The 26,846-nt window shown below is 44.9% G+C and overlaps 1 protein-coding gene across 4 annotated transcripts in view; it reads right to left on the bottom strand.

Moving 5' to 3' along the window:
* LOC110533130 (neurexin-2-like) overlaps window positions 1-26,846 on the bottom strand; it is a 422,662-nt gene that overhangs the window by 105,604 nt on the left and 290,212 nt on the right. Inside the window, exon 1 of one of the 4 annotated variants that reach the window (XM_036933226.1) lies at window positions 2,073-3,626. The exons of the other annotated variants lie outside the window; for them this stretch is intronic. Within the exon in view, the coding sequence (XP_036789121.1) occupies window positions 2,073-2,547 (475 nt within the window). The 5' untranslated portion in view covers window positions 2,548-3,626. Of the gene's footprint in view, window positions 1-2,072; window positions 3,627-26,846 lie in introns of those variants that run through there. 4 annotated transcript variants of the gene reach the window in all.

The raw sequence follows: 26,846 nt of genomic DNA, 5'->3' as shown, positions 1-26,846 counted from the left end.
ATTGATGACTGTTTGAAATGCAGTGTGTTTGACCTTTAATTGTGTCACAAATATTATTTAGAGAAAACAAAATCAATATATACACACACAGTGCATTCAGAAAGTATTCAGACCCCTTCCCTTTTCCCACATTTTGTTACATTACAGTCTTATTCTAAACTGGATTAAACCAAACAAATCTTATTCAATTTACCCACAATACCCCATAATGACAATGCAAAAACAGTTTTTTAGAAATTCCTTATTTACATAAGTATTCAGACCCTTTGCTATGAGACTCGAAATTGAGCTCAGGTGCATCCTGTTTTCATTGATCACCCTTGAGATGTTTCGACCTGTGTCCACCTGTGGTAAATTTAATTGATTGGACATGATTTGGAAAGGCACACAACTGTCTATATTTATTTTAATTATTTTACCTTTATTTAACTAGGCAAGTCAGTTAAGAACAAATTATTATTTTCAATGATGGCCTAGGAACAGTGGGTTAACTGCCTGTTCAGGGGCAGAACGACAGATTTGTACCTTGTCAGCTCGGGGATATGAACTTGCAACCTAAGGTCCCACTGTTGACAGTGCATGTCAGAGCAAACACCAAGCCATGAGGTTGAAGGAATTGTCCATAGAGATTCGAGACAGAATTTTTTCAAGGGGAAGGGTACCAAAAAATTTCTGCAGCATTGAAGGTCCCAAGAACACTATGGCCTCCATCATTCTTAAATGGAAGAAGTTTGGAACCACCAAAACTCTTCCTAAAGCTGGCTGCCCGATCAAACTGAGCAATCGGGGGGGAAGGGCCTTTGTTAGGGAGGGGACCAAGAACCCAATGGTCACTCTGACAGAGCTCCAGTGTTCATCTGTGGAGATGGGAGCACCTTCCAGAAGGACAACCATCTCTGCAGCACTTGACCACATTTAATCCTAGTAAAAACTCCTTGTCTTAGGTCAGTTAGGATCACCAATTTATTTTAAGAAAGTGAAATGTCAGAATAATAGTAGGGAGAATGATTTATTTCAGCTTTTATTTATTTCATCACATTTCCAGTGGGTCAGAAGTTTACATACACTCAATTAGTATTTGGTAGCATTGCCTTTAAGTGGTTTAACTTGGGTCAAACATTTTGGGTAGCCTTCCACAAGCTTCCCACAATAAATTGGGTGAATTTTCAGCCATTTCTCCTGACAGAGCTGGTGTAACTGAGTCAGGTTTGTAGGCCTCCTTGCTCGCACAAGCTTTTTCAGTTCTGCCCACAAATTTTCTATGGGATTGAGGTCAGGGCTTTGTGATGGCCACTCCAATACCTTGACTTTGTTGTCTTTAGGTCATTTTTCCACAACTTTGGAAGTATGCTTGGGGTCATTGTCCATTTGGAAGACCCATTTGCGACCAAGCTTTAACTTCCTAACTGATGTCTTGAGATGTTGCTTCAATATATCCACATAATTTTCCTCCCTCATGATGCCATCTATTTTGTGAAGTGCACCAGTCCCTCCTGCAGCAAAGCACCCCCACAACATGATGCTGCCACCCCAGTTTGAAGTCGGTTGAAGTGTACCTGTGATAAAAATTACAGACCTCTACATGCTTTGTAAGTAGGATAACCTGCAAAATCGGCAATGTATCAAATACTTGTTCTCCCCACTGTGTGTGTGTATGTATATATATATTGTGAATAGCCATAAGTTTGAAGAAAAATAGAGAATGCCAAGCCCTACCAGGCCCTGCCAGTATAACCGTCCTCACAAACACCACAGCCTTGCCATCAATTGTCTACTTGAGCAAACTCATTCAACAAACTCATACCACTGACCCAACAAATACCAATGACCCAACCCATACAATTCTACCAACACATACCACTAAAACCAACCCATACCACTGAACCAACCCATACCACTAAACCAAAGTAAAGACAAGTCAGCCTTCATTACTGGTCAGCAACCTCTACTACACCTTCAGCCAAACCATCCACTAACTCCTCCACTAACTGTTTGGACATGGACCAGACTCAAGAGACAGAGTGTGAAGCGTGTAAGAGCAGTTCTATAATGAGGAGAGATCGTTTCCTTACCATGGCCTCCTCGGGTGAGGAAAGGCATCCTGTTGATGGCGATAGGTACCGTGCCGTGCTTATTGTGGAAATGGTGGACATGGTGTGTGGTGCTTAGGCTGGAAGACACACGAGCAGTCCCTGCCTGGATGGGGAGTGCAGCCAGCAAGGCCAACGACAATGCCAGCCTCCACCAGCAGCTTAGGCCCAGGATTCTCCAGCCTGACCCCTGGCCCAGCTCAGGGCCCCCTGGTGGGAGTCTGCTCCCCACCACCATAACCTCCAGATTGGCACAGGGGCCCCCCAGGGCCTCCCTCAGTCCCACCCCACGAAGACAGGACATCTCAGTGGGCCGCCAAGCCTGTTCCCTCCATAATCCTAGGGACTGGGTAATGGTAAAGATATGACCAGATCTCTCCTTTAGTAATGGTTGGAGGGGAAAACCACTGCTGAGGAAGTGAAACAAAGACAAAATCCAGTTATTGTGTCTGACCATGAAATCCCAGAGCGAGAATCCTATTTCTGTTTGTTCACACCATGTTGAGATACGTTGACGTGTATGTTGAACTGAGGATTAAATTCCAAGCAGTGGTGTGCAATCATCCCAAGACAATATCTTCCAGAAGGTCAGCCTCTAGGCACCAACATGTCTATCAAAAAGCATGGTGATGACACAATGCTGAATCCACAAGTCATTTAGAAATATACATTTCCATTATGAAATTAAAGTATGACAAAACAGAGTGGGGAGGGGGCAGCTAAGACTACTACCCAAATAAGACGAAAGCCCCCACACTGCAGAGGAACAGATAAGAGACCTCCCCACAGGAAACAAGATCATTTCATTCGGAAGAAAAGATCCAAGCTGATGGAGGGAGATACAGAATCCAGCACTCTCTTGTTTCCATATAGTTGGAGGAGAGGGAGGAGAGGGCGGGAGTAGGGGAGCGAGAGCTGCAGCGGCGCGGTCAAAGAAAAACACAGAAGATCAACAAATAAACATTCCCAGTGACCAAACCCCTCTGAATGGTCACCTCTGGCGGGTCAGAGCACCACTAGAAACACCTCTAGATGTGGGATAGCAGTCAGCGCTCCAGACACCGCATCCTTGTCCCCCTCACCCTCCACCTGCTGCCCAAGCGCATGAAGTACAGACTACTGCTGCATTTTCCTTCACCTCTCCTTTTCTTCGTTCTCCAGGATGCTCACATTGACAATGACACGCAGCTGGATATGGATGATAGCAGTAAACTCCTTCTCGCCGAAACGGTGTAGATGGCTGAGAAGACGTTGACTCCGGCTGCTGCCGCGGTGAAATCCATGCTAATTAAAACTGGAGCAGCGGCTTGAGCATCGACTCCCTGAATCCTGGAAGGCTGAAATCCCAGGACAGCCTGGACTCCAGACGCACATCAGAAGTAACAGCCTGAGCTGGTCGCTACGGGCTCACTGACGAGGGAGCACAGCACACAGCGCAATGCTCTTCTGAAGGCATAGTCAGAGACTGTGATAGAGTGAGGTGCAGCGGGTTCCTGTGTGTGTGTGTGTGTGAGTGAGAGTGAGTCTCTGTGTGTGCAAGAAAGAGAGAGAGAGAGAGAGAGAGAGAGAGAGAGCGGCAGAGAGAGAGAGAGAGAGAGAGAGAGAGAGAGAGAGAGAGAGAGAGAGAGAGAGAGAGAGAGAGAGCGGCAGAGAGAGAGAGAGAGAGGTTGGCGAGCGAGGGAGAGCAGGCAGCCACAGTGCAGAGAAAGACACAGAAGCCAGAACACGGGGTGTGAGAATAAATACACATCCCTGGCTACTGATTTACAGCCAATGTACAGACAGACCCCCAAGCCATAGAAAAGCAGGATACTGCAGAGGAAGAGACCACTTCAGCTCAACTGTCAAAACTGCTACATCAGGAGGACAGATGTGCATGTCTCTGTGGTGGTGTACCTGGGATAAAGAGGCTTTGGAATGTTAATATAGGGAGAGGGGAGAGCTAAAAATAGCAGGCAATACATTCAGGTACCAGATGCAGACAATACCCCCATGACCAAGAAAACAATGGTTGGTCCCTGGTTCTGCTGAATTATTTAGTTCCAGTCAGAATTCGATGACATGCGTCGCCCTCGCTCTTGCATTACCACATGCAGCCATCCCTAACTTGCTCTCGCTCTGTATTAATTTCTAGTATGTGTAGCACGGAACTTAATCATACATCGCTATCTAATGATGTTCCCATAAGGAACATTTGGATTCAGTGAGAGTTGAAGGGGGAACTGTGATGGGTAGGATACAGGGACTATGTTGACAGAATAAACACACTAGACGAGAGGGAGAGCAGATGAGAAAGTGCAAGGGTGAAAGGGATGCCAGAAGAGGGAATTGATTGGATGATGAGGGGAGAGGGAGAGAGCGGGGGAAGGAGAGACAGCGTGGGAGAGGAGGGCAAGAGAGAGAGAGAGAGAGAGCGAGAAAGCAAAAACGTAGCTATATCAGCTAAATCATGGTCGATAGAGATCTCAGCTGGGATTGCCTGGTCGGTTGAAAGGACACGCATGAAAAAAGGGGAACAGAGCAGAGCCAGCACCACCTCTCATCATGGTGACAGGAAGGTAGAGGCAGGCCATTACTCAGGGCGAGAGAGAGAGAGCGAAAGCGAGCGAGAAAGAGAGAGAGAGGGATGGAGGGGGGGACACAGAGAGAGAGAGAGGGAGGGTTTGGACAGAGAGAGAGGAGAAGGGGAGAGAAAGATTAGCAGAGGGATAGAGAGAGAGAGAGAGAGAGAGAGCAAGAGATAGAAAGGGAGGGAGGGAGAGAGAGAGAGAGGGCTGGCTGTTGCCAATGAGCTGGGCTGATTGAACAGAGAGAAGACACTCTTGTGTATTGACATTACTAGAGACTGCAACAGAACAATGCTGAGCATGGCATGTAGTTGCCGTTATTCCCGAAATCCACCGCTGGATACTACTACCCAGACTTTCTGAACGAGTCAATTAAGCTTTTACGTGGCATTAGGCCGGCAGAGGTGCCTTGGTAAGTCACTATCTGCTGTGAGACATCTGAACACCCAACACAAAGCAGCCAGGTCTCTGATGTAGATGGCTGCCCTGCAGATGTAGCTGCAAAGGCATGCATGAAGGAAAATCCTCCAAAATGAAAAGGCTTCAACGTTCAAAGCTCAAGTCAATGTCAAAGTTATAAAAGCGAGGTCGAAACAGGCAAAAATGCACAATTGTGATCATCGGAAGTACTGTATAATAAATGAGCATCTTTATTGCTTAACTAATAATCACAGTAATCAGATGCGGCAGCTTAATTTGAGCCAGTTTCACACAGCAGGAAAATAATCCTGCAGCAACATGGACATTGTGTAGGGGTTGATACATTTTTTCGAAAGGGCAAATAAAGTCTGACCTTACAAATGGGAAATTTCAAACTTTAGAAGCCTTTGAAAATCTTGATCGGGCTACAAGGTTGCATTTCCCGCTGTGCAGAAAAATCACTGCAAGAAAAGGACGAAGAAATGAATATATGTAATGTGCAATGCAAGGCATGCACATAAGAGTCCTGACCATTAAGTGGTGGAATGTGTAGAAGAAGAGGGTTGATTTCAAAATGGTGATTTATAGAGGATGACATGTTTTGTCAAGTCCCCCGGTATTGGAGGCATCTTTCTAGGCAGTGATGATATCTTCACGAGGGCTGTCTGGGATGAAAGGCTTGCATTAATCAATTTGCCAGCTCCAGGGTTACTCAACATGATAAAAAGGACGCTATCTGGACGACACGGGGGGTGGTTGGGGGAAGCAGCAGGGATTTTAACTATATGTCCTCTTGGCTGTTTTCACTGTTGGGCATTCTTCCCTTCCCTATGCTGATGCTACTGAGTAAGTAGACTATCCTCCCATTCCCACTGACCCCCCCCCCCCAAAACACAGAACATGTGTATTCTAAATGAAAACACCAATCAAGTCCCGCAGTTCAAGCACCTACAGCTGGTTGGAATATGCCAACAATGAACGTCAAATTGTGAAAATTCAATGAGCGTAAGAATAGCTAGGTGTTTGTTCATTCTGTGATCAAACCATGTATAGAATGAATCTAAGGAAGCAAAGACATGTTCTGTATTGCTGTTAAATCATTAGCTACATTTCAAGGCCTACACCCTACGATTATTTTGTTAGAACATCATGTTTTTTTTAATGCAGAGTGAAAGGTAGTGCGAACACAGAATTTAAAAGATTGTGTTTTCCTGCCTTAAGATAATGTGCAGTCTAGTGTCTCGGGGGTGGGGGGTTGTTGGGGAGACAGTTTTTGCCCAGACATTGAAGCTAGCCTCGGGGGTGAACGTAGCAGGATTAATCATGGCACTTTCAGATTAATTACCCATAATGCCAACCTCTTCTGAAATAAATGGCCCGCAGTTGAGATATCCAGTTGATTTCATAAGACTTAAAGCGACAGCACCTCAAATAGGTCTGGCTGGGTGACAGGAAGGGGAGGGAAGGGTGGAAATCCAGCATACAGAGCTTTAGCAGGGAGAGATACATGTCAAATGTTTAGCCCAGATCCGTGGTGAATATAGAATACAATGTCTCGGTAGTGGCTCCGAGTCTGTGTCCTTACTGTTTAATCATCACACATCAATCTGCCATTACTTTCCGTCCTCTATCTGCCATACAGTTATCTGTTCTGCCTAACAGCAATTAAACTAAAGGGAAAATGGCCCAAAAAAATGACAACATGACATTAGGGAGGTGACCTTTCCATTTCACTGTGAGGTCAAGACACATTAATCCATGTTAGTTTGAGTGCCGCTTCTTTGAACAGGGAAATGTTGATGTGTGACACTTGATAGGCTACCACCATGTCACTGCGGTAGATCTTACAGCCATCCCATGGTCAAAACAGAGGTCGTGTTTTCTGTTAGGCCAGATAAGTGGTTAAACACAATCACATGGGGGCCGTCATTTTATTGGTGTGACCCGTCTGTACACCCTCTGTGTACCAGTCAGCCACAGACTGGTGTTATCTTTAAATTGAAAATGAAATGGTTTGTTGATAGTTGGAAGTAAGTGAAAAAGGAAAGGGACACATTGTTCCTACAACACGAGCATGCTGCTCAAAAAGGGGTCTAGGCAGCAGACCCAGAATATACAGCCAACGGCTACAGACAAATGAGACAAACTGGGCAAAATGTTGCGTTTCAACTGCTTTTTAGAGAATGAGCAATGATCATATTGATTACATTTTAATAGTAGTGGGACCTGGCGGGCACAAAATCATATACACACGCGGGACAAAACTACCTCTTTTTTCGTTCTCAACCTGTGAAGAATCTACCTCCTTACAAATGAATACAGTCCGTTTTTACAATAAGCAGCATATTAGCGGAACATTGGCCCTTTCTCCAAGAATAATAACAGATCACAGTCTAGTACAAAAAACCAAGACCGATTGAAGGGTGATAACATTGTGTGATCAACAACGTTAAAGAACCTGAGTATTATCGGTGTACTCCCCCGTCACTGCTGTGTGTGGGCTGTGGAGGGAGGAGGTTGGGCAGCACAGTCGGTTGGTGGAACCTTAATTGGGGAGAACGGGCTTGTGGAAATAACTGGAGAGGAATGAGTGGAAAGCACATGGGGTGTTTTTCAAAATGCATCCTAACGTGCTCCAAGCATGCAAACTGAAGCACGGGAGGGTTGGAGTATGCGTCCAAATCAGAGTATGTGAAATGGAGCATGTACTCCGTTTGTACATCATTTAAAGCATGCATCGGCGGACGCATCAATGGCGGACATTATTTGAGCTGAAGTGAGAGAAAATACACTCTGACTTTGGAATGAAATGTTGCCTATTCACATCTCATATGTTGCCTGACTACAAGATTGTATTTTGATAAGTTAATAAATACATGCTGTGTTAATTTTGTCATAGTTACCTTCCTACAATACCCACTGTAGTGTGCGTAGGCAGGTAGTGTAGTAAGTCAATAGAGCTAACTGGCTAGCTACTACTGTTAGCTAGCCATTTAGCCACAAAGAATTGTTAGCTAGCTACCCATGAAGAATCGACATCTACCGCGGATAACATTGGTTTTAGGTCATTTTGCCTGTTATACTATCTGGTTAGCTAAATTATTACGATTCACATATAGCTAGCTGGTAGTTATGTCATTGAATATTAAAGGTTAATGTTGAGAACTGGCCTGGGGTTGGCTTTGTGTATATCTTGTTTCATCTTTATTGCCATTTTCCTGGCTAGAAGAAGGAAGGTTCAGTGAATGGGTAAGTCCATACTAAGTCAATTGGGCTAACTGACTAGCTAGCGAGCCACAAAGAATTGACATCTACCTTGCATAATATTAGTTTTTAGGTCATTGCCTGTTTAACTAGCTAGCTGGGTAGCTAGATTATGATTCAAATATATCTAGCTGATAATTATGAAGTAAAACGTTTGCTTTGTGTACATCTTGCTTGGTCTCTGTTGTTGCCATTGCCCTGGCTGGAAGAAGGTTCAGTGAATGGGGAGATGAACGAGGTAAACCAGTAGAGGGAGGGCGAGTGCTTCTCAAATTAAATGTTTTATGTCTTCTCCACACTCGTCCTCACAAGAACGTCCTAGGAGAACGCACTTGGAGCATGAGAGCGTGGAGCACTGTAGTATGCATATTGAGAAACACTCATGGTTTCCAGGTGTTTGATTCCATTCCATTTGCTCCGTTCCGGACATTATTATGAGCCATTCTTTCCTTAGCAGCCTCCTGTGATCGGCAGACAGAGGCTGTGTAGGGGGTGGGAAGGAGGCAGGTAGAGCCAGGGTGGCCCGGGGTGGAAGGACAAGGTTTTGAGGAGGGATGGGCCCGACAGAGGCTGCGTAGGAGATGGACAGGCAGGCAGGTAGGCAGAGCTGGCCTGGGGTGGGCCTGTCAGCTTGGCTCAGCAGCAGACAGTGTGGATGGGTAAATCAGGTGGTGGTAGGTAGGGCTCAGGGGGCTGAGGCAGCCCATTGGTGGCAGACTGAAGTGAAGGAGAGGAGACAGTCTGTCCTGGGCTCTGGAGCTTGGGGGTAGACAGAAAATAACACGGGCCTATAGGGAGCAGAAATAGCCTTGCCGTCATCCTAGCAATCCTTCCAGCAATCTGGCTCCTTTTAAAATGTTTAACATACACAAGCTGTAAAGACAGTATCGACTATCAACAAAGGCAGACCGACTTAAAGAAATATTGCATGCTATATAAAGACAATCATGCGAAGACAGCCACAGTGTTTGCTTGAGGCCTGGTGCCAAGTAAACAAACAAAAAGCACAGTGACCTCTCAGAAAATGTGGTGATTTGCATCTCTTCAACAAAAGTGTAGCATACGCTGTGTGCCCAGGCAGGTCTGTCAACAATCAGTCACGGCAGATCAATGCTGATGCTAACGAGATGGAGAGAGCGAAGCCAATAGAAACCTCAAACAGCTCCCATATGTCAAGTACCTGCAGGGATACTGACGCTCAATCATAGCATCATATTGTAACCTGTGACATATTGAGCATATGCTACACCTGGGTGACAGCTGGCATGTCATTTGTCAGAGTTGTAACTCCCCTCTCAAAGCCTCTCTTACTCTACAATAACAATGGAAATAATTATCAACTGTCTGTCGTTGAATATTAGAAGGTTTACGTTGATGTGCTAGAGTGTCTGGGTGTCCTATTTTTACAAGTTGTAATTTACAACTGCGACCTGGCCAAGATAAAGCAAAGCAGTGTGACAAAAACAACAACACAGAGTTGCACATGGGACAAACAAACGTACAGTCAATAACACAATAGAAAATCTGTATACAGTGTGCGCAAATGAAGTAAGGAGGTAAGGCAATAAATAGGCCATAGTGGCAAAGTAATTGCAATTTAGCAATTAACACTGGAGTGATAGATGTGCAGATGAGGATGTGCAAGTAGAAATACTAGTGTGCAAAAGAGCAGAAAAAAAAACAAATATGGGGATGAGGTAGGTAGTCGGTTGGATGGCCGAGAGAGCACTGTTCCAATCCTCTTCCACTCACCACAGAAATAATCATTCAGGATCAACTACATTGTCTCTACATCACCTCAAATTTAAGTGAAGTGCCTCTTGCAACACAAAAAAAGGTCATATCTGACTTGAATTTTAGATAATGATAAAAATGTAAGAAAATATTTGCATAATGTGGCAATCTGTATTTTTTCTGACGGAAAAAAAACGCACTAGCAATTCCTTGACTTACTTTGACAGTGCGAACCTAAATCAATGCAGTTCAGTCTCAATGAAATCCATTAAGACACTGAAGGAAAGACAAAGTCTCAGGATTTAAATGAATATCTAAGTCGCACTGAAATAGACAGAAGGAGGCTTCTGCCCATAGGTGTCAGCTGCAGGAAAGGATGGATGCACTGGGGTATGAATTATTTAACGGCACTTGATATAAAGTCATGAATACATCAGCCTACAGTACGACTGTTTCTGTAGTGAAATATATGGTTCAGTATAGAACAAGTGTAATTCAACGTGGTGAAAATGTAGAAAATCATCGTGTTAGTCATTGGAAAGAAGAACGATCCCTCGAAATCAAAAAATCGGCAGAGGAGACGAAAATGAAAATCTGAGTTTCCTGTTTGCTGCGCAAACAGCGTGTGGGTTGTTTCTGTATAATGACCAGCAGTGTTTGTGTTTGTGTCTGAGGCAGAGGCAGAGGCAGAGGCAGAGAGAGAGAGAGAGAGAGCGAGAGAGAGACCACTAATGACAAAGCCTTTTCAATGAGGGGACCTTTGGAGGCAAAGATTTGTGGCCAAAGAATATGATCTGCACAGATACTTCCAATTATTATAACATGCGACACTACACTGTTCATTTGAAAGGTTATATGGCATGCATGCATTGATTGAAGGAGAAAAATCACACAAGGCTAAGCTGCATTTGGCACTTGGCATTCTGTGATAAGACCACATACAGTCCATCATCTCAAATATTATGCTGAATCAAATCTGGACCGGTTCCTAGAATCCAGCACTAAACTAGCAGAGTGAATTCCACTTCCTAAAAATGTACGGCAATAGCAGAAGCTTGTGGCTTATTACGTGGTTATGGGTCCGTTCAGAGAAAAGCCAGGCTGTTAAAGTGATTTAGTGTCATGGCTTGGCAGAGGTGAAAGGAAACTATGCCATTCTGCACCACCAGTGTCACATTGTATGACTCTACTTGGCGCTGTGGTTTTACTGGCTTGACAAATACTAACAACTGTGATGCATACACATCTAAAAACACACACCGTATTCACACTCATAAATAAATCAGTTATTGCTGCATACTCCAAATATAACATACTCCACCAGACAGCTGTTACATTAGTGTGTGGTGGCTTGGCTCCTTTCACACTAAATTCGACAAACGACTGTAGCCGTGAGTCATATGACTGTAATATCATAATTGTGCTGCAGACAGTAGACGGCTTTCTCAGCCCAAGTCTGCAGCCTCTGTCACTGGCTCTCAATCACCAACAGTATCAGGATGGTAGCCAGAGATAATTATCGATTTTTTTAGGAAGAACTCTGCTCTCCCACAGGACAAGAGCAGAGGTTGGCCACTGATACACCAGGCAAGACTAACAGATCACGAGGATGATGCAAAGCAGCTGCCCTGGTTATATAGTCGGATGTTAAAGCACCACTCTGGGTCAGATGATAAAACCGAAAGCAAAGAGGAAAGGGAGATTTCCAAAGCAATGGAAATAACCATGTAGCTTCGTCCTTTTGTCGCCAGCTAATGAGCCACAGACAAAGATCTTACAAGGTGGAAATGAGTCATAGTGTTGCGTCTGGCTGGGTGTACCAGGTAAACACAGCGCACAGGGACTCTCACCACCTGCCCACTCTCTATCCAGACTGACAACAACACTTAGAATTGGCCTTTTACTCCTTTGCAAAGGAGATTACAGACTTCATGCCCGGAAACTTTGAAGTAGCAATCAAATGTCGTTGAACGCGTTCCTGAATGAAAGCCGTTCCTGTGTTAAATGTCATAGTTTGATTTTTCACAGTTTCCATTCCGACCAAGAGTGCCACAGGGACTGAGGTTGTTGACTGGTCTTAAGGCGGATTCTGATAAGCTGGGCTAAAATGGTCTGTGGTTTGTATTTTGGGTGTTTGCCAGACCTTAGTACGGATGGGTGCACTGAGCTACAGAGGAAAACAGGCCACTCAATAAAAGACAAGGTCAATTTAGCAGCATGTCAAAAACATAATGGAAACCTCTTGTACATGAGACATACAGTACAGCCAGTGCATTCATTACGCTGAATAATGTTAAGTAGTCTTTCCTCCTGTGGCTGCCGACACCATTTTCAGTTTGTCTTCAACATCAGTCACCTGAAACATTTTTGGTGTCAAAACAGTTATTTTGCATGACTGATTTCCAATCAATACTTCATTAGTACATGAGCAGCTGATTCCCCCTCCTCCCCCCACACACACTTTGGTGCATCTCTACATTTTAGTCCCATCAGTATTGGTATTGCAACAATGTCCCCGAGTCCCCCTCTATGCCTATCTAACGATACAATAACATAACCTTCTGCTTTCTCTCGAAGAACACAATAGGAAAACCTTCAGCATGCTCAAATCTGTTGCTGCTACACATCAAATCAAGCTAACCCGGTTTAATTTTCTAATATGTACTGCACAGTCTAGAGAATACACAGCGCTAAATGACAAGTATAGCCAAATACACAACAGAACTTGCGTCATGACACACCTGACTGTCATGCAGAAGTGAGCTGTATACTGTATACTGTAGTATATACTTGTATGTCAGTCCACGTCCTCTTGACTTAGAGCCGTGCTGAATATAGCCTGGTCCATTGGCCCTTAGGTCCTTTTTTCACTAAACCCCTGGCCAGTGGCCTTGTTCCCCCTGTGTCTCTGTGTTGTTAAGCACAGCCTGGTGCGATAGCAGGGGGCTGCTGGGCCACAAAGAGGCCAGGGCACATTATGCTTATTCTGGCCAATTTCAATAACATGTGCCCTGAGCCATTCTTTCTTTCAATCCTCTGATCACACTGCAGTCTCCGTCACGCTTCAACACATATTCTGGGTGCAATTGAAAATAAGGGATTTCATGGACAATTGAGCTCTCTATGAACTTGATCTGGAAACCACAGTGAAATTGCTATGTGCAGCCTCAACACTCTCAGACACTCGTAAATAAGGGCAGTACATTTCATAACGATATGTACTAAAACAAGATCTTCTTTGAGCAGATTCACGACATGACCAAAAGTATGTGGACAGCGGCTCGCCGAACATCTCATTCCAAAAATCATGGGCATTAATATGGAGTTAGTTCCCCCTTTGATGCTATAACAGCCTCCACTCGTCTGGGAAGGCTTTCCACTAGATGTTGGAACATTGCTGCGGGGACTTGCTTCCATTCAGCCACAAGAGCATTAGCAAGGTTGGGTACTGATGTTGAACGATTAGACTTGACTCGCAGTCTGTATTTCAATTCATTCCAAATGTGTTCGATGGGGTTGAGGTTAGGGCTCTGTGCAGGCCAGCCAAATTCTTCCACACCGGTCTCGAGAAACCATTTCTGTATGGACCTTGCGTTGTGCACGGGGGCATTGTCATGCTGAAATAGGAAAGGGCCTTCCCTAAACTGTTGCCACAAAGTTGGAAGCACAGAATTGTCTAGAATGTAATTGTTTGCTGTAGAGTTAAGATTTCCCTTCACTGGAACTAAGGGGCCTAGCCCAAACTATGAAAAACAATGGCGGCGAGCTTTACACCATTCCAGCCGACGCTTGGCATTGCTCATGGTGATCTTAGGCTTGTGTGCGGCTGCTCGGCCATGGAAACCCATTTCATGAAGCTCCAGACCAATAGTTATTGTACTGATGTTGCTTCCAGAGGCAGTTTGGAACTTGGTAGTGAGTGTTGCAACCGAGGACAGATGCTTTTTACGCGCTACGCTCTTCAGCGCTCGGTGGTCCCGTTCTGTGAGCTTGTGTGGTCTACCACATCGCGGTTGAGCCGTTGTTGCTCCTAGACGTTTCCACATCATAATAACAGCACTTATAGTTGACCGGGACAGCTCTAGCAGGGCAGAAAATCTAACTTAATTTGTCACATGCGCCGAATACAACAAATGTAGATCTTACCGTGAAATGCTTACTTTACAAGCCCTTAACCAACAGTGCAGTTCAATAAGAGTTAAGAATATAAAAAATTATATAAAGTAACACAATAACATAACATTATCGAGGCTATATACAGGGGTACCGGTACAGAGTCAGTGTGCAGGGGTAGAGGTTAGTTGAGATAATTTGTACATGTAGGTAGGGGTAAAGTGAAAATGAATAGATAATAAACAACGAGTAGCAGCAGTGTAAAAATAAATGGAGGGGTGATGTCAATGCAAATAGTCCGGTGGCTATTTGAGGAGCCTTTTGGTCCAAGACTTGGCACTCAGGTACCGCTTGCCGTGCGATAGCAGAGAAAACAGTCTATGACTTGGGTGACTGGAGTCTCTGAAAATATTATGGGCTTTCCTCTGACAGCTCCTATTATATAGGTCCTGGATGGCAGGAAGCTTGGCCCCTGTGATGTACTGGGCCGTACGCACTACCCTCTGTAGCGCCTTACGGTCAGATGCCGAGCAGCTGCCATACCAGGCGGTGATGCAACCGGTCAGGAGGCTCTCGATGGTGCAGCTGTAGAACTTTTTGAGGATCTGGGGACCCATGCCAAATCTTTTCAGTCTCCCGAGAGGGAAAAGTTTTAGTTGTGCCCTCTTCACGACTGTCTTGGTGTGTTTGGACCACGATAGTTTGTTGGTGATGTGGACACCAAGGAACTTGAAACTCTTGACTCGCTCCACTACAGCCCCATTGATGTTAATGGGGGCCTGTTCGTGACAGATGTGTTGTTGCCTACCCTGACCACCTGGGGGTGGCCTGTCAGGAAGTCCAGGATTCAGTTGCAGAGGGAGGTGTTTAGTCCCAGGGTCCTTAGCTTAGTGGTGAGCTTCGTAGACACTATGGTGTTGAATGTTGAGCTGTAGTCAACGAACAGCTTTCTCACATTGGTGTTCCTTTTGTCCAGGTGGGAAAGTGTGGAGTGTGGAGCGCAATTGAGATTGTGTCATCTGTGGATCTGTTGGGGCGGTATGCAAATTGGAGTGGGTCTAGGTTATCCGGGAGGATGCTGTTGATGTGAGCCATGACCAGTCTTTCAAAGCACTTCATGGCTACCGACATGAGTGCTGCGGGGCGGTAATAATTTAGGCAGGTTACCTTCGCTTCCTTAGGCACAAGAACTATGGCGGTCTGCTTGAATCATGTAGGTATTACAGACTCGGTCAGGGAGAGGTTGAAAATGACAGTGAAGACACTTGCCAGTTGGTCCGCGCATGCTTTGAGTACACGTCCTGGTAATCCGTCTGGCCCCGCGACTTTGTGAATGTTGACCTGTTTTTAAAGGTCTTGCTCACATCAGCTACCGAGAACGTTATCACACAGTCATCCAGAACAGTTGGTGCTCTCATGCATGCTTCAGTGTTGCTTGCCTCAAAGCGAGCATAAGTGAGCATAAAAGGCATTTAGCTCTTCTGGTAGGCTCGAATCACTGGGCAGCTCAGGTCTGGGTTTCCCTTTGTGCCACATTGAAAGTCACTGAGCTCTTCAGTAAGGTCATTCTATTGCCAATGTTTGTCTATGGAGATTATGGCTGTGTGCTTGATTTTCTACAAGAGTCAGCAACGAGTATGGCTGAAATAGCTGAATCCACTAATTTGAAAGAGTGTCCACATACTTTTGACCATTTAGTGTATTCAGACATTTGTGTTATTTGTAGTGTCCGAAAGGCATGCACTGAACTGATCAGGGAAGACAATGAGTAAGATGATTATGCATACCAAGCTGTGGCTAGTACACAACCAAACAGAATGGGGTAGCATGTAAAGCCATACTACCCTATCTAAACTCAATACATATCAAATAACAAAATATTTTTGCCAACCAAACAGTTGCCTACATATATATATATGCCTGTTTGTATAACCACCAATGACTGTTTTATCCCTCCGTCCTGGAATCTCTGTTTTGTTCCTCATTAGGAACAATGCCCTCAGACAGAGCAGGCTGCCAGGCAGCAATAACAATCTTAACAGCAGGGACAGGCGAGGTGATGACTATCCTAGTAGCGCTTGGGAGAGCAGAGCAAAGTAAAGCAGCATTGATGTTTCTCAGCCAATAGCATCTTGGGCTACACAGCAGGCTTGCATTATGTGCCATTAGAAGGAAGATGAGAGGGGCGTGCCGATTCCCACACATCTGTGATGAAGAGGATCACTGAGAGAGGGAGAGGCACACCTGGTTTCCTGCTCAGGATGGAGAGATGAGAGTGGATGATGCAATTGGCCGCAAACAATGAAAAAACAACCAGCCACAATGCACCATCATTGGAATTCACAAACACACACAAGTGTCACGTCTGCTCCCGCTCCCCCTCTCTGGTGCTCGAGTCCGCCAGGCTGCTCATCATTACGCATACCTGTCACCATCGTTATGCGCACTAGCTCTTCATCAGACTCACCTGGACTCCATCACGTCATTGATTGCCTCCCCTATATCTGTCCCTGTGTCTGCATTGATGCTGTTCTGTTTCTCTTGTCCAGATGCTGTTTTTGCTTTCTTTCATGTCTATTTATTATTAAATCCTCACCCTGTACTTGCTTCCGATCTCACAGCATCTGTTGCCTCAAGACCGTTACAGAATCCAGACACCACAATTGGAAGAATCAGGGAGTTTTTAGTTTTTTAGTGGTGACGTCGGATCCTGGTGCCGCTGCCGAAGCAACCGGGGATGCCTCAGCTGGCTCGTCGGGCTCCCATGCCTCAGCTGGCTCGAGAGGCTCACAAGCCTCGATTGGCTCGTCGGGCTCCCATGCCTCAGCTGGCTTGAGAAGCTTACAAGCCTCGGTTGTCTCGTCGGGCTCCCGTGCCATGCCTCGTCGGGCCCCCGCACCTCGGCCGGGTCGTCGGGGCCTCGCGCCTCGTCGGGCTCACCCAGGTAGAACGCCAGATAGCATGGTGGTGGCTGCATCATGTTATCGGTATGAGAGGACTAGGGTGTTTTTTAGGATAAAAATAAACAGAATACAGCTATAAGCACAGGAAAATCCTAGAGGGAAAACCTGGTTCAGTCAGCTGGGAGACAAAAATCAACTTTCAGCAGGACAATAACCGAAAACAGATGGCCAAATCTACACTGGGGTTGCTTATCAAGACGACATTGAATGTTACCGAGTGGCCTAGTTACAGTTTTGACTTCAATTGGAGTGAAAATCTATGGCAAGACCTGACATTTTTTATTTAGCAATGATCAACAATTAACTTGACAAAGCTTGAATTTTAAAAAGAATAATGGGAAAATATTGTACAATCCAGGTGTGCAAAGCTCTTAGAGACTTGTTAGTCCAAAAAGACTAACAGCTTTAATCGACGCCAAAGATGTTTCTACAAAGTATTTCTGTAAATTTGCTAACATGTCTAAAAACATGTTTCATTTTGTCATTGTGGGGTTTTGTGTGTCGATTGGTGAGAATTGTATTTTATTTAATCAATTTTGAATTCAGGCTGTAACATAACAAAATGTGGAATAAGTCAGGGGGCGTGAATGTTTGTGACCCTGGACTTCAAACATCAGAGACATCAAAGCTCGTCCTAAGCATATCATACCTCTCCAACCCCATCCATGCATTTACATTACCTGGAAATGATAGAGGGAGCAGTGAAACTTAGCTCTTTAGTATGCCAACATCTGTCTGCCTTGAGAGTCATATGAGAGCTTCATATCACCTTATCACACCACGGCCACTCATTACTACTATACCCCAGTAAAAAGGGCCACGCTAATTTCATGTATTAAAGCAATTACCACAGCAGGGATCAAGACTGCAGAACAAAGGCTACAATCAATCAGGAGCAAGCCTATGCACTTATTGCATGAATCACCACTGTAACTACTGCACAGGAACACACACACAGGCATTTAGTCATAGCAAGAGAGTAAACTTGTCAAATAAGGTAGGCTTTTCTATAGTACCAGTCAAAAGATTGGACACACCTACTCATTCAATGTTTGTAGAACATTATAGAGTAATAGTGAAGACATCAAAGCTATGAAATAACACATATGGAATCATGTAGTAACCAAAAAAGTGTTAAAGAAATCAAAATAGATTTGAGATTGTTCAAAGTAGCCACCCTTTGTTTTGATGACAGCTTTGCACACTCTTCGTATTCGATTCCAGGCTGTATCACAACCGGCCATAATTGGGAGTCCCATAGGGCAGCGCACAATTGGCTCAGAGTCGCAAGACAAAGTTTGTGAACCCTTTGGAAATACCTGGATTTCTGCATAAATTGGTCACACCGTGTAAACCTTCACAATGCAAGGTGGAAAACTTATGTGAACCCTTGGATTTAATAACTGGTTGACCCTACTTTGGCACAATAACTCAACCTAATGTTTTCATGTAGTTGCGGATCAGATCTGCACAACGGTCAGGAGGAATTTTGGACCATTCTTCTTTACAAAACTGTTTCAGTTCAGCAATATTCTTGGGATGTCTGGTGTGAACTGCTCTCGAGGTCATGCCACAGCATCTCAAATCAGGTTGAGGTCAGGACTCTGACTGGGCAACTCCAGAAGGCATATTTTCTTCTGTTGAAGCCATTCTGTGTTTTGGGTCGTTGTCCTGTTGCATCACCCAACTTCTGTTGAGCTTCAATTGGTGGACAGATAGCCTAACATTCTCTTGCAAAATGTCTTGATAAACTTGGGAATTCATTTTTCCGTCAATGATAGCAACCTGTCCAGGCCCTGAGGCAGCAAAGCAGCCCCAAACCATGATGCTCCCTCCACCATAATTTACAGTTGGGATGAGGTTTTGATGTTGGTGTGCTGTGCCTTTTGTTCTCCACACAGTGTTGTGCGTTCCTTCCAAACAACTCAACTGTAGTTTCATCTGTCCACAGAATATTTTGCCATTAGCGCTGTGGAAAATCCAGGTGCACTTGGAACAGCAGTGGCTTCTTGCGTGGTGTCCTCCCATGAGCACCATTCTTGTTTAGTGTTTTACGTATTGTAGACTCGTCAACAGAGATGTTAGCATGCTCCAGAGATTTCTGTAAGTCTTTAGCTGACACTCTAGGATTCTTCTTAACCTCATTGAGCATTCTGCTCTGTACTCTTGCAGTCATCTTTGCAGGACAGCCACTCCTAGGGAGAGTAGTAACAGTGCTGAACTTTTGTCCATTTGTCTTACCATGGACTGTTGAATATCAAGGCTTTTAGAGATACTTTTGTAACGCTTTCCAGGTTTATGCAAGTCAACAATTCTTAATCTTAGGTCTTCTGAGATCTATTTTCTTTGAGGCATGGTTCACATCCGACAATGCATCTTGGAAATAGCAAACTCACATTTTGAGAGTGTTTCTTAAAGGACAAGGCAGCGCTAACCACCATCTCCAATCTCGTCTCATTGATTGGACTCCAGGTTAGCTGACTCCTGATTCCAATGAGCTTTTCGAGAATGAGCCTAGGGGTTCACATAATTTTCCAACTTATTGTTTAAATGATATAGTCAATACAGACAAGAAAAATACAATAATTTGTGTGTTATTAGTTTAAGCACTCTGTTTGTTTAATTGTTGTGACTTAGATGAAGATCAGATCAAATTTGATGACCAATTAATGCAGAAATCTTGCCAATGTAGATGGGATGGCGTATCGATGCAGAATGCAAATGGTAGTCATGCTGGTTAAGTGTGCCTTGAATTCTAAATAAATCATAGACAGTGTCACCAGAAAAGCACCCCCACACCATAACACCTCCTCCTCCATGCTTTACGGTGGGAAATACACATGCTGAGATCATCCATTCACCCATACCGTGTCTCATAAAGTCACAGCGGTTGGAACCAAAAGTCTCCAATTTGGACTCCAGACCAAAGGACAAATTTCCACCGGTCTAATGTCAATTGATCATGTTTCTTGGCCCAAGCAAGTCTCTTCTTCTTATTGGTGTCCTTTAGTAGTGGTTTCTTTGCAGCAATTCAACCATGAAGGCCTGATTCACACAGTCTCCTCTGAACAGTTGATGTTGAGATGTGTCTGTTACTTGAACTCTAGGAAGCATTTATTTGGTATATGTCTGTTACGTTTATGGGTGTCACAACCTGATCTGTTTCACCTGTCCTTGTGATTGTCTCCACCCCCCTCCAGGTGTTGCCCATCTTCCCTATTATCCCCTGTGTCTGGTGCCAGTTCATCTTGTTTGTCAAGCTTACCAGCGTTTGTCCAGTCAGCTCCTGTCTTTATCCCTGCCTCTATTTCTTTCGTCCTCCTGTTTTTTGACCCTTGCCTGTCCTGACCCTATACCCGCCCGCCTGATCACTCTGCCTGTCCCGGACCCTGAGCCTGCCTGCCTTGACCTGTCGATGCCTGCCCCTGGTGTTACAATAAACATTATTACTTCACACGGTCTGCACTTGGGTCTTACCTTGATAGTACGAACTGGCCATGACTGACCCAGCAGACCTGGGCCAGCTGCGCGACACCATCTCCTAACCAAGGAGCCGCCATCAGGAGGCCTTATAGAGGGGTTCCAAACGTTGGCTGAACACCATGACTGGGCATTGGACAGTTTGCTGGAGCAATTCCGCGGGTTGTCTGGGAGGCAGCCTACAACGGTAGTAACCCCACAGCTCCTCAACGACCCAGCTGCTAGCAGCGGCGTCTCATCGGCCACTCCACCTACTTGGGAGCCCCGTTTACCACCCCCAGGAACGCTTCAATGGAGAGTCGAGCACCTGTCAGGTGTTTCTAGCTCAGTATGCCCTCATTTTTGAGCTTCAGCCCTCCTCCTCCTTCCCCTCGGATCGCTCTCATCACACTGAGGGCACTCACCTGGGCAACTGCTGTATGGGAACATATGCGCTAGTCTGGAGGGGTTCGTGTTTTTTTCTCACCCCGTTCTCTGTGAGAGAAGCTGCCTGGGAGCTAATCCAGCTTTGACAGGACTCCTGCAGTATGGCTGATTATGCATAGGATTTCCGCACGTTGGCAGTGGAGTGTGCTTGGAACCAGGAAGCACTGTTCAATATGTTCCTGCATGGCGTCTCGGAGGTCAAGGATGAGCTTGCTGCTTGGGAGTTACCTACGGATCTCGATTCCCTCATCACTTTGACCATCCGTATCGATGGACAACTACGGGAGCGGCGGAGGGAGAGGAAATTCGACTTCACTCCCACGTCCAGGGATTCCACCTTGCCACCAAGTGCAAGTGCAAGTGTAAGTCCCCGACGATCCCGTTGCCGAGAGAACCCGAGGCCTCCCGACCTGCCCCGAGAGTCGCCAGAGTCAGCTGAGTCGCCGCTTCCTGAGCCTATGCAACTAGGTAGAGCTGGGCTATCGCCAGCAGAACGGCATACAGGATCAACAGGAAGAGTTGTCTTTATTGCGGGACTCTTGGTTATTTTGTATCTTCTTGCCTTTTAAAGAGATCAGGCTCACTGGTAGGAGCGAGTACTCTGGTGGGCCATATGGAAAACTTTCCTGCTTCCCTTGCTTCCCTTTCCTGCTTCCCTTGCTCACACCCCTGATGCTATTATCTGAGGATAGCACCTCCGTAAACAAAGAGAGAAAGCATATTTCAACTAATTAAAAATATAATTAATGCCTTACCTTTGACGAGCTTCTTTTGTTGACACTCCAATATGTCCCATAAACATCACAAATGGTCCTTTTGTTCGATTAATTCCGTCGATAAATATCCAAAATGTCCATTTAATTGTCGCGTTTGATCCAGAAAAACACAGGTTCCAACTTGCGCAACGTGACTACAAAATATCTCAAAAGTTACCTGTAAACATTGCCAAAACAAACAACTTTAGGTATTTTTTAACGTAAATAATCGATAAAATTGAAGACTGGATGATCTGTGCTCAATACAAGAGGAAAACAAACTGTAGCTAGCTTTCTGGTCATGCGCCTCTAACAGTACACTTCAAGTGACCCTCGTTCAAGATGGCCGTACTTCTTCATTACACAAAGGAAAAACCTCAACCAATTTCTAAAGACTGGTGACATCCAGTGGAAGCGATAGGAACTGCAAGAAGGTCCCTTAGAAATCTTGATTCCCAATGAAAACACATTGAAAAGAGAGTGACCTAAAAAAAAAAATCTGAATGGTTTGTCCTCTGGGTTTCGACTGCTAAATAAGTTATGTTATACTCACAGACATGATTCAAACAGTTTAGAAACTTCAGAGTGTTTTCTATCCAACTCTACTAATAATATGCATATCTTATCTTCTGGGGATGAGTAGCAGGCAGTTGAATTTGGGCATGCATTTCATCCGAACGTGAAAATACTGCCCCGTCACCAAGAAATTAAAGCAAGGCCCTTGAACTTACATGTATTTTCTGCACTATGCAATGATATGGGCAGCCACCATTTAATGATTTTACAACATACAGAAATGCGCTGCTTATCAAGGGGCAAAGTATTGACACAGTTTTTTGAATTGAGAGACAAGCTTAAAGATTTCTTTACTGACCATAATTTTCACTTGTCTGACCGCTTGCATGAAGACGAGTTTCTCACACGTCTGGCCTATCTGGGTGATGTTTTTTCTCACCTGAATGATCTGATTGTAGGATTACAGGGACTCTCTGCAACTATATTTAATTTGCGGGACAAAACTGAGGCTATGATTAAGAAGTTGGAGCTCGAGGGGTTGGAGGGACGCCATGTGCGACTGACGTGTTTTTCGTTAGCTCCCGCAATATTCTTAAAGTTTGTGAATTTTGCGGCAGGACCATATTTATTTTCAAATATTAAAAATCGAGACTACTTTGCTTTCGAATGTCAGCATATTGACAAAACATAAGACCAAAAACATGACTTTGAGAAAACCCGGCCTACAAGACCCACTCTCTTCACCTCTCCTGAGTATGAGGGCCCGGGGACTCACACTTTACCCGGGGGTGCGGCTTGTCCTGAAATGAACATTCTTGAGGCTATCAAGGACAGAGCTTCTGGGCTTGCTTTCCAGCATTCTACTTCCAGCGCCGACAGAGATGGACGCCTCGTTTCGCGTTCCTAGAAAACTATGCAGTATTTTTTTTTTTTACGTATTATTTCTTACATTGTTACCCCAGGAAATCTTAAGTTTTATTACATACAGCCAGGAGGAACTATTGGATATAAGAGCAAAGTCAATTCACCAACATTACGACCAGGAATACGACTTTCCTGAAGCGGATCCTCTGTTTGGTCCACCACCCAGGACAATGAATTGGATCCCAGCCGGCGACCCAAAACAACAGCGCCGCAGAAGGGGCAGACTTTTGTTCACCTGACCTGGAATTCCTTACAATCAAATGCCGACCGCATTATCTACCAAGAGAATTCTCTTCGATTATAATCCCCCCCCCCCCCCCCCAAGCAGACACAGACGGCACTGAAAGAACTTCATTGGACTCTATGTAAACTGGAAACCACATATCCTGAGGCAGCATTTATTGTAGCTGGGGATTTAAACAAAAGGCTAATCTGAAAACAAGGCTCCCTAAATTGTATCAGCATATCGAATGCACGACCCGGGCTGGCAAAACCCTGGATCATTGTTATTCTAACTTCCGCGACGCAAACAAAGCCCTCCCCCGCCCTCCTTTCGGAAAATCTGACCACGACTCCATTTTATTGCTCCCAGCCTATAAACAGAAACTAAAACAGAAAACGCCCGTGCTCAGGTCTGTTCAACGCTGGTCCGACCAATCGGATTCCAAGCTTCAAGATTGCTTCGATCACGTGGACTGGGATATGTTCCGCATAGCATCGGACAATAACATTGATGAATACGCTGATTCGGTGAGCGAGTTTATTAGCAAGTGCATCGGTGATGTTGTACCCACAGCGACTATTAAAACCTTCCCCAACCAGAAACCATGAATTGATGGCAGTATTCACGTAAAACTGAAAGTGCGAACCACTGCTTTTAATCAAGGCAAGGAGATCGGAAACATGACCGAAAACAAACAGTGTAGCAATTCTCTCCGCAAGGCAATCAAACAAGCTAAGCGTCAGTTTAGAGACAAAGTATAGTTGCAATTCAACGGCTCAGACATGAGAGGTATGTGGCAGGGTCTACAGTCAATCACGGACTACAAAAAGAAAACCAGCCCCGTCGCGGACCACGATATCTTGCTCCCAGACAAACTAAACAACTTCTTTGCTCACTTTGAGGACAATACAGTGCCACCGACACGGCCGCTACCAAAACCTGCGGACTCTCCTTCACTGCAGCCAACATGAGTAAAACATTTAAACGTGTTAACCCTCGCAAGGCTGCCGGCCCAGACGGCATCTCTAGCCGCGTCCTCAGAGCATAAGCAGACCAGCTGGCTGGTGTGTTTATGGATATATTCAATATATCCCAGTCCGCTGTTCCCACATGCTTCAAGATGGCCACCATTGTTCCTGTTCCCAAGAAAGCTAAGGTAACTGAGCTGAATGACTATCGCCCCGTAGCACTCACTTCCGTCATCATGAAGTGCTTGAGAGACCAGTCAAGGACCGTATCACCTCCACCCTACCTGACACTCTAGACCCACTCCAATTTGCTTACCACCCCAATAGGTCCACAGACAATGCAAACACACTGCAAACTGCCCTAACCCATCTGGACAAGAGGAATACCTATGTAAGAATGCTGTTCATCGACTACAGCTCAGCATTTACACCATAGTACCCTCCAAACTCGTCATTAAGCTCGAGACCCTGGGTCTCGACGCCGCCCTGTGCAACTGGGTCCTGGACTTCCTGAAGGGCCACCCACAGGTGGTGAGGGTAGGAAACAACATCTCCACTCCGCTGATCCTCAACACTGGGGCCCCACAAGGGTGCTTTCTCAGCCCTCTCCTGTACTCCCTGTTCACCCATGACTGCGTGGCCATGCACGCCTCCAACTCAATCATCAAGTTTGCAGATGACACTACAGTGTTAGGCTTGATTACCAACAACGACGAGACGCCCTACAGGGAGGAGGTGAGGGCCCTCGAAGTGTGGTGTCAGGAAAATAACCTTGCACTCAATGTCAACAAAACAAAGGAGATGATCGTAGACTTCAGGAAACAGCAGAGGGAGCGCCCCCCTATCCACATTGACGGGACAGTAGTGGAGAAGGTGGAAAGTTTTAAGTTCCTCGGCGTACACATCACAGACAAACAGAAATGGTCCATCCACACAGACAGGGTGGTGAAGAAGGCGCAGCAGCAGGAGGCTGAAGAAATTTGGCTTGTCACCAAAAACACACAAACTTTTACAGATGCACAGTCGAGAGCATCCTGTCAGGCTGTATCACCGCCTGGTATGGCAACTGCTCCGCCCACAACCGTAAGGCTCTCCAGAGGGTAGTGAGGTCTGCACAACGCATCACCGGGGGGAAACTACCTGCCCTCCAGGACACCTACACCACCCGATGTCACAGGAAGGCCAAAAAGATTGTCAAGGACAACAACCACCCGAGCTACTGCCTGTTACCCCGCTATCATCCAGAAGGCGAGGTCAGTACAGGTTCATCAAAGCAGGGACCGAGAGACTGAAAAACAGCTTCTATCTCAGACTGTTAAACAGTCATCATTAACATTGAGTGGCTGCTGCCAACATACTGACTCATCTCTAGACACTTTAATAATTAAAAATTGGATGTAATAAATGTATCACTAGCCACATTAAACAATGCCACTTTATATAATGTTTCCATACCCTACATTACTCATGTATATACTGTACTCTATACCATCTACTGCATCTTGCCTATGCCGTTCGGCCATCGCTCATCCATATATTTTTATGTACATATTCTTATTCATTCCTTTACGCTTGTGTGTGCATAAAGTAGTTGTGAAATTGTTTGATTACTTGTTAGATATTACTGCATGGTCGGAACTAGAAGCACAAGCATTTTGCTACACTCACATTAACATCTGCTAATCACGTGTATGCGACAATTTAATTTTTTTATATTTTATTTTATTTTCAGTCATTTTAATTTCATTGTATAAAGGTTTTACTTATCTCATTTGTTTCCAGGTTGTCTCATTCACCTATTCAGTTTGTTTACATAGTGTCTCAGTGGCTGAAAATATTTTGGGTTGTTTGTTTACTGCATCCGTCTGAACAGACCCAGTAAACAGTAAATGTTCCGGGGGTCTTCACTTCAATTTTAAAGGTTTTGAACGTCATTTATGCCCAGCAAACGTTCAACGTTGAGCGCACATAGTTTTTTGGTCTTGGCTGTAAGTTGTCTTATCATCAAACTAGACAATTATTATTATTTTTTGATCATCTTACTACGATTTGCTTACTTCAAATTAGGTTTTTGGTTGAGAGTCTTTATACATGTAATTTATTTTCTCTCTCAATGCCTGTTATAAGACTAGGAATATAATTATATACATCTACAAGTGGTGCTTTTGTCATTTCGTTTGCACAAGGGATTCACTTGTATTTCTCTCTTTTTGCTGCTTGATCCACTAACACAAAACGCGACTTTAAAGAGCGGGACTGTGGGTTTGGGTTTAACACCGCACTCTCACAGACATACTGTGAGAGGAGACAATGTTCTATTTAGGCTTGTACCTCGTTTGGGGAGGTACTGTCTGGGATGGGGGGAGGTGGTTGGGGGGAGGAAGGAGGTTGAATTGTTCAGTT

This window comes from Oncorhynchus mykiss, chromosome 10, assembly GCF_013265735.2.
Source record: "Oncorhynchus mykiss isolate Arlee chromosome 10, USDA_OmykA_1.1, whole genome shotgun sequence".
Classification (NCBI taxonomy): domain Eukaryota; kingdom Metazoa; phylum Chordata; class Actinopteri; order Salmoniformes; family Salmonidae; genus Oncorhynchus; species Oncorhynchus mykiss.
This window is presented reverse-complemented; position numbering and strand designations above follow the sequence as displayed.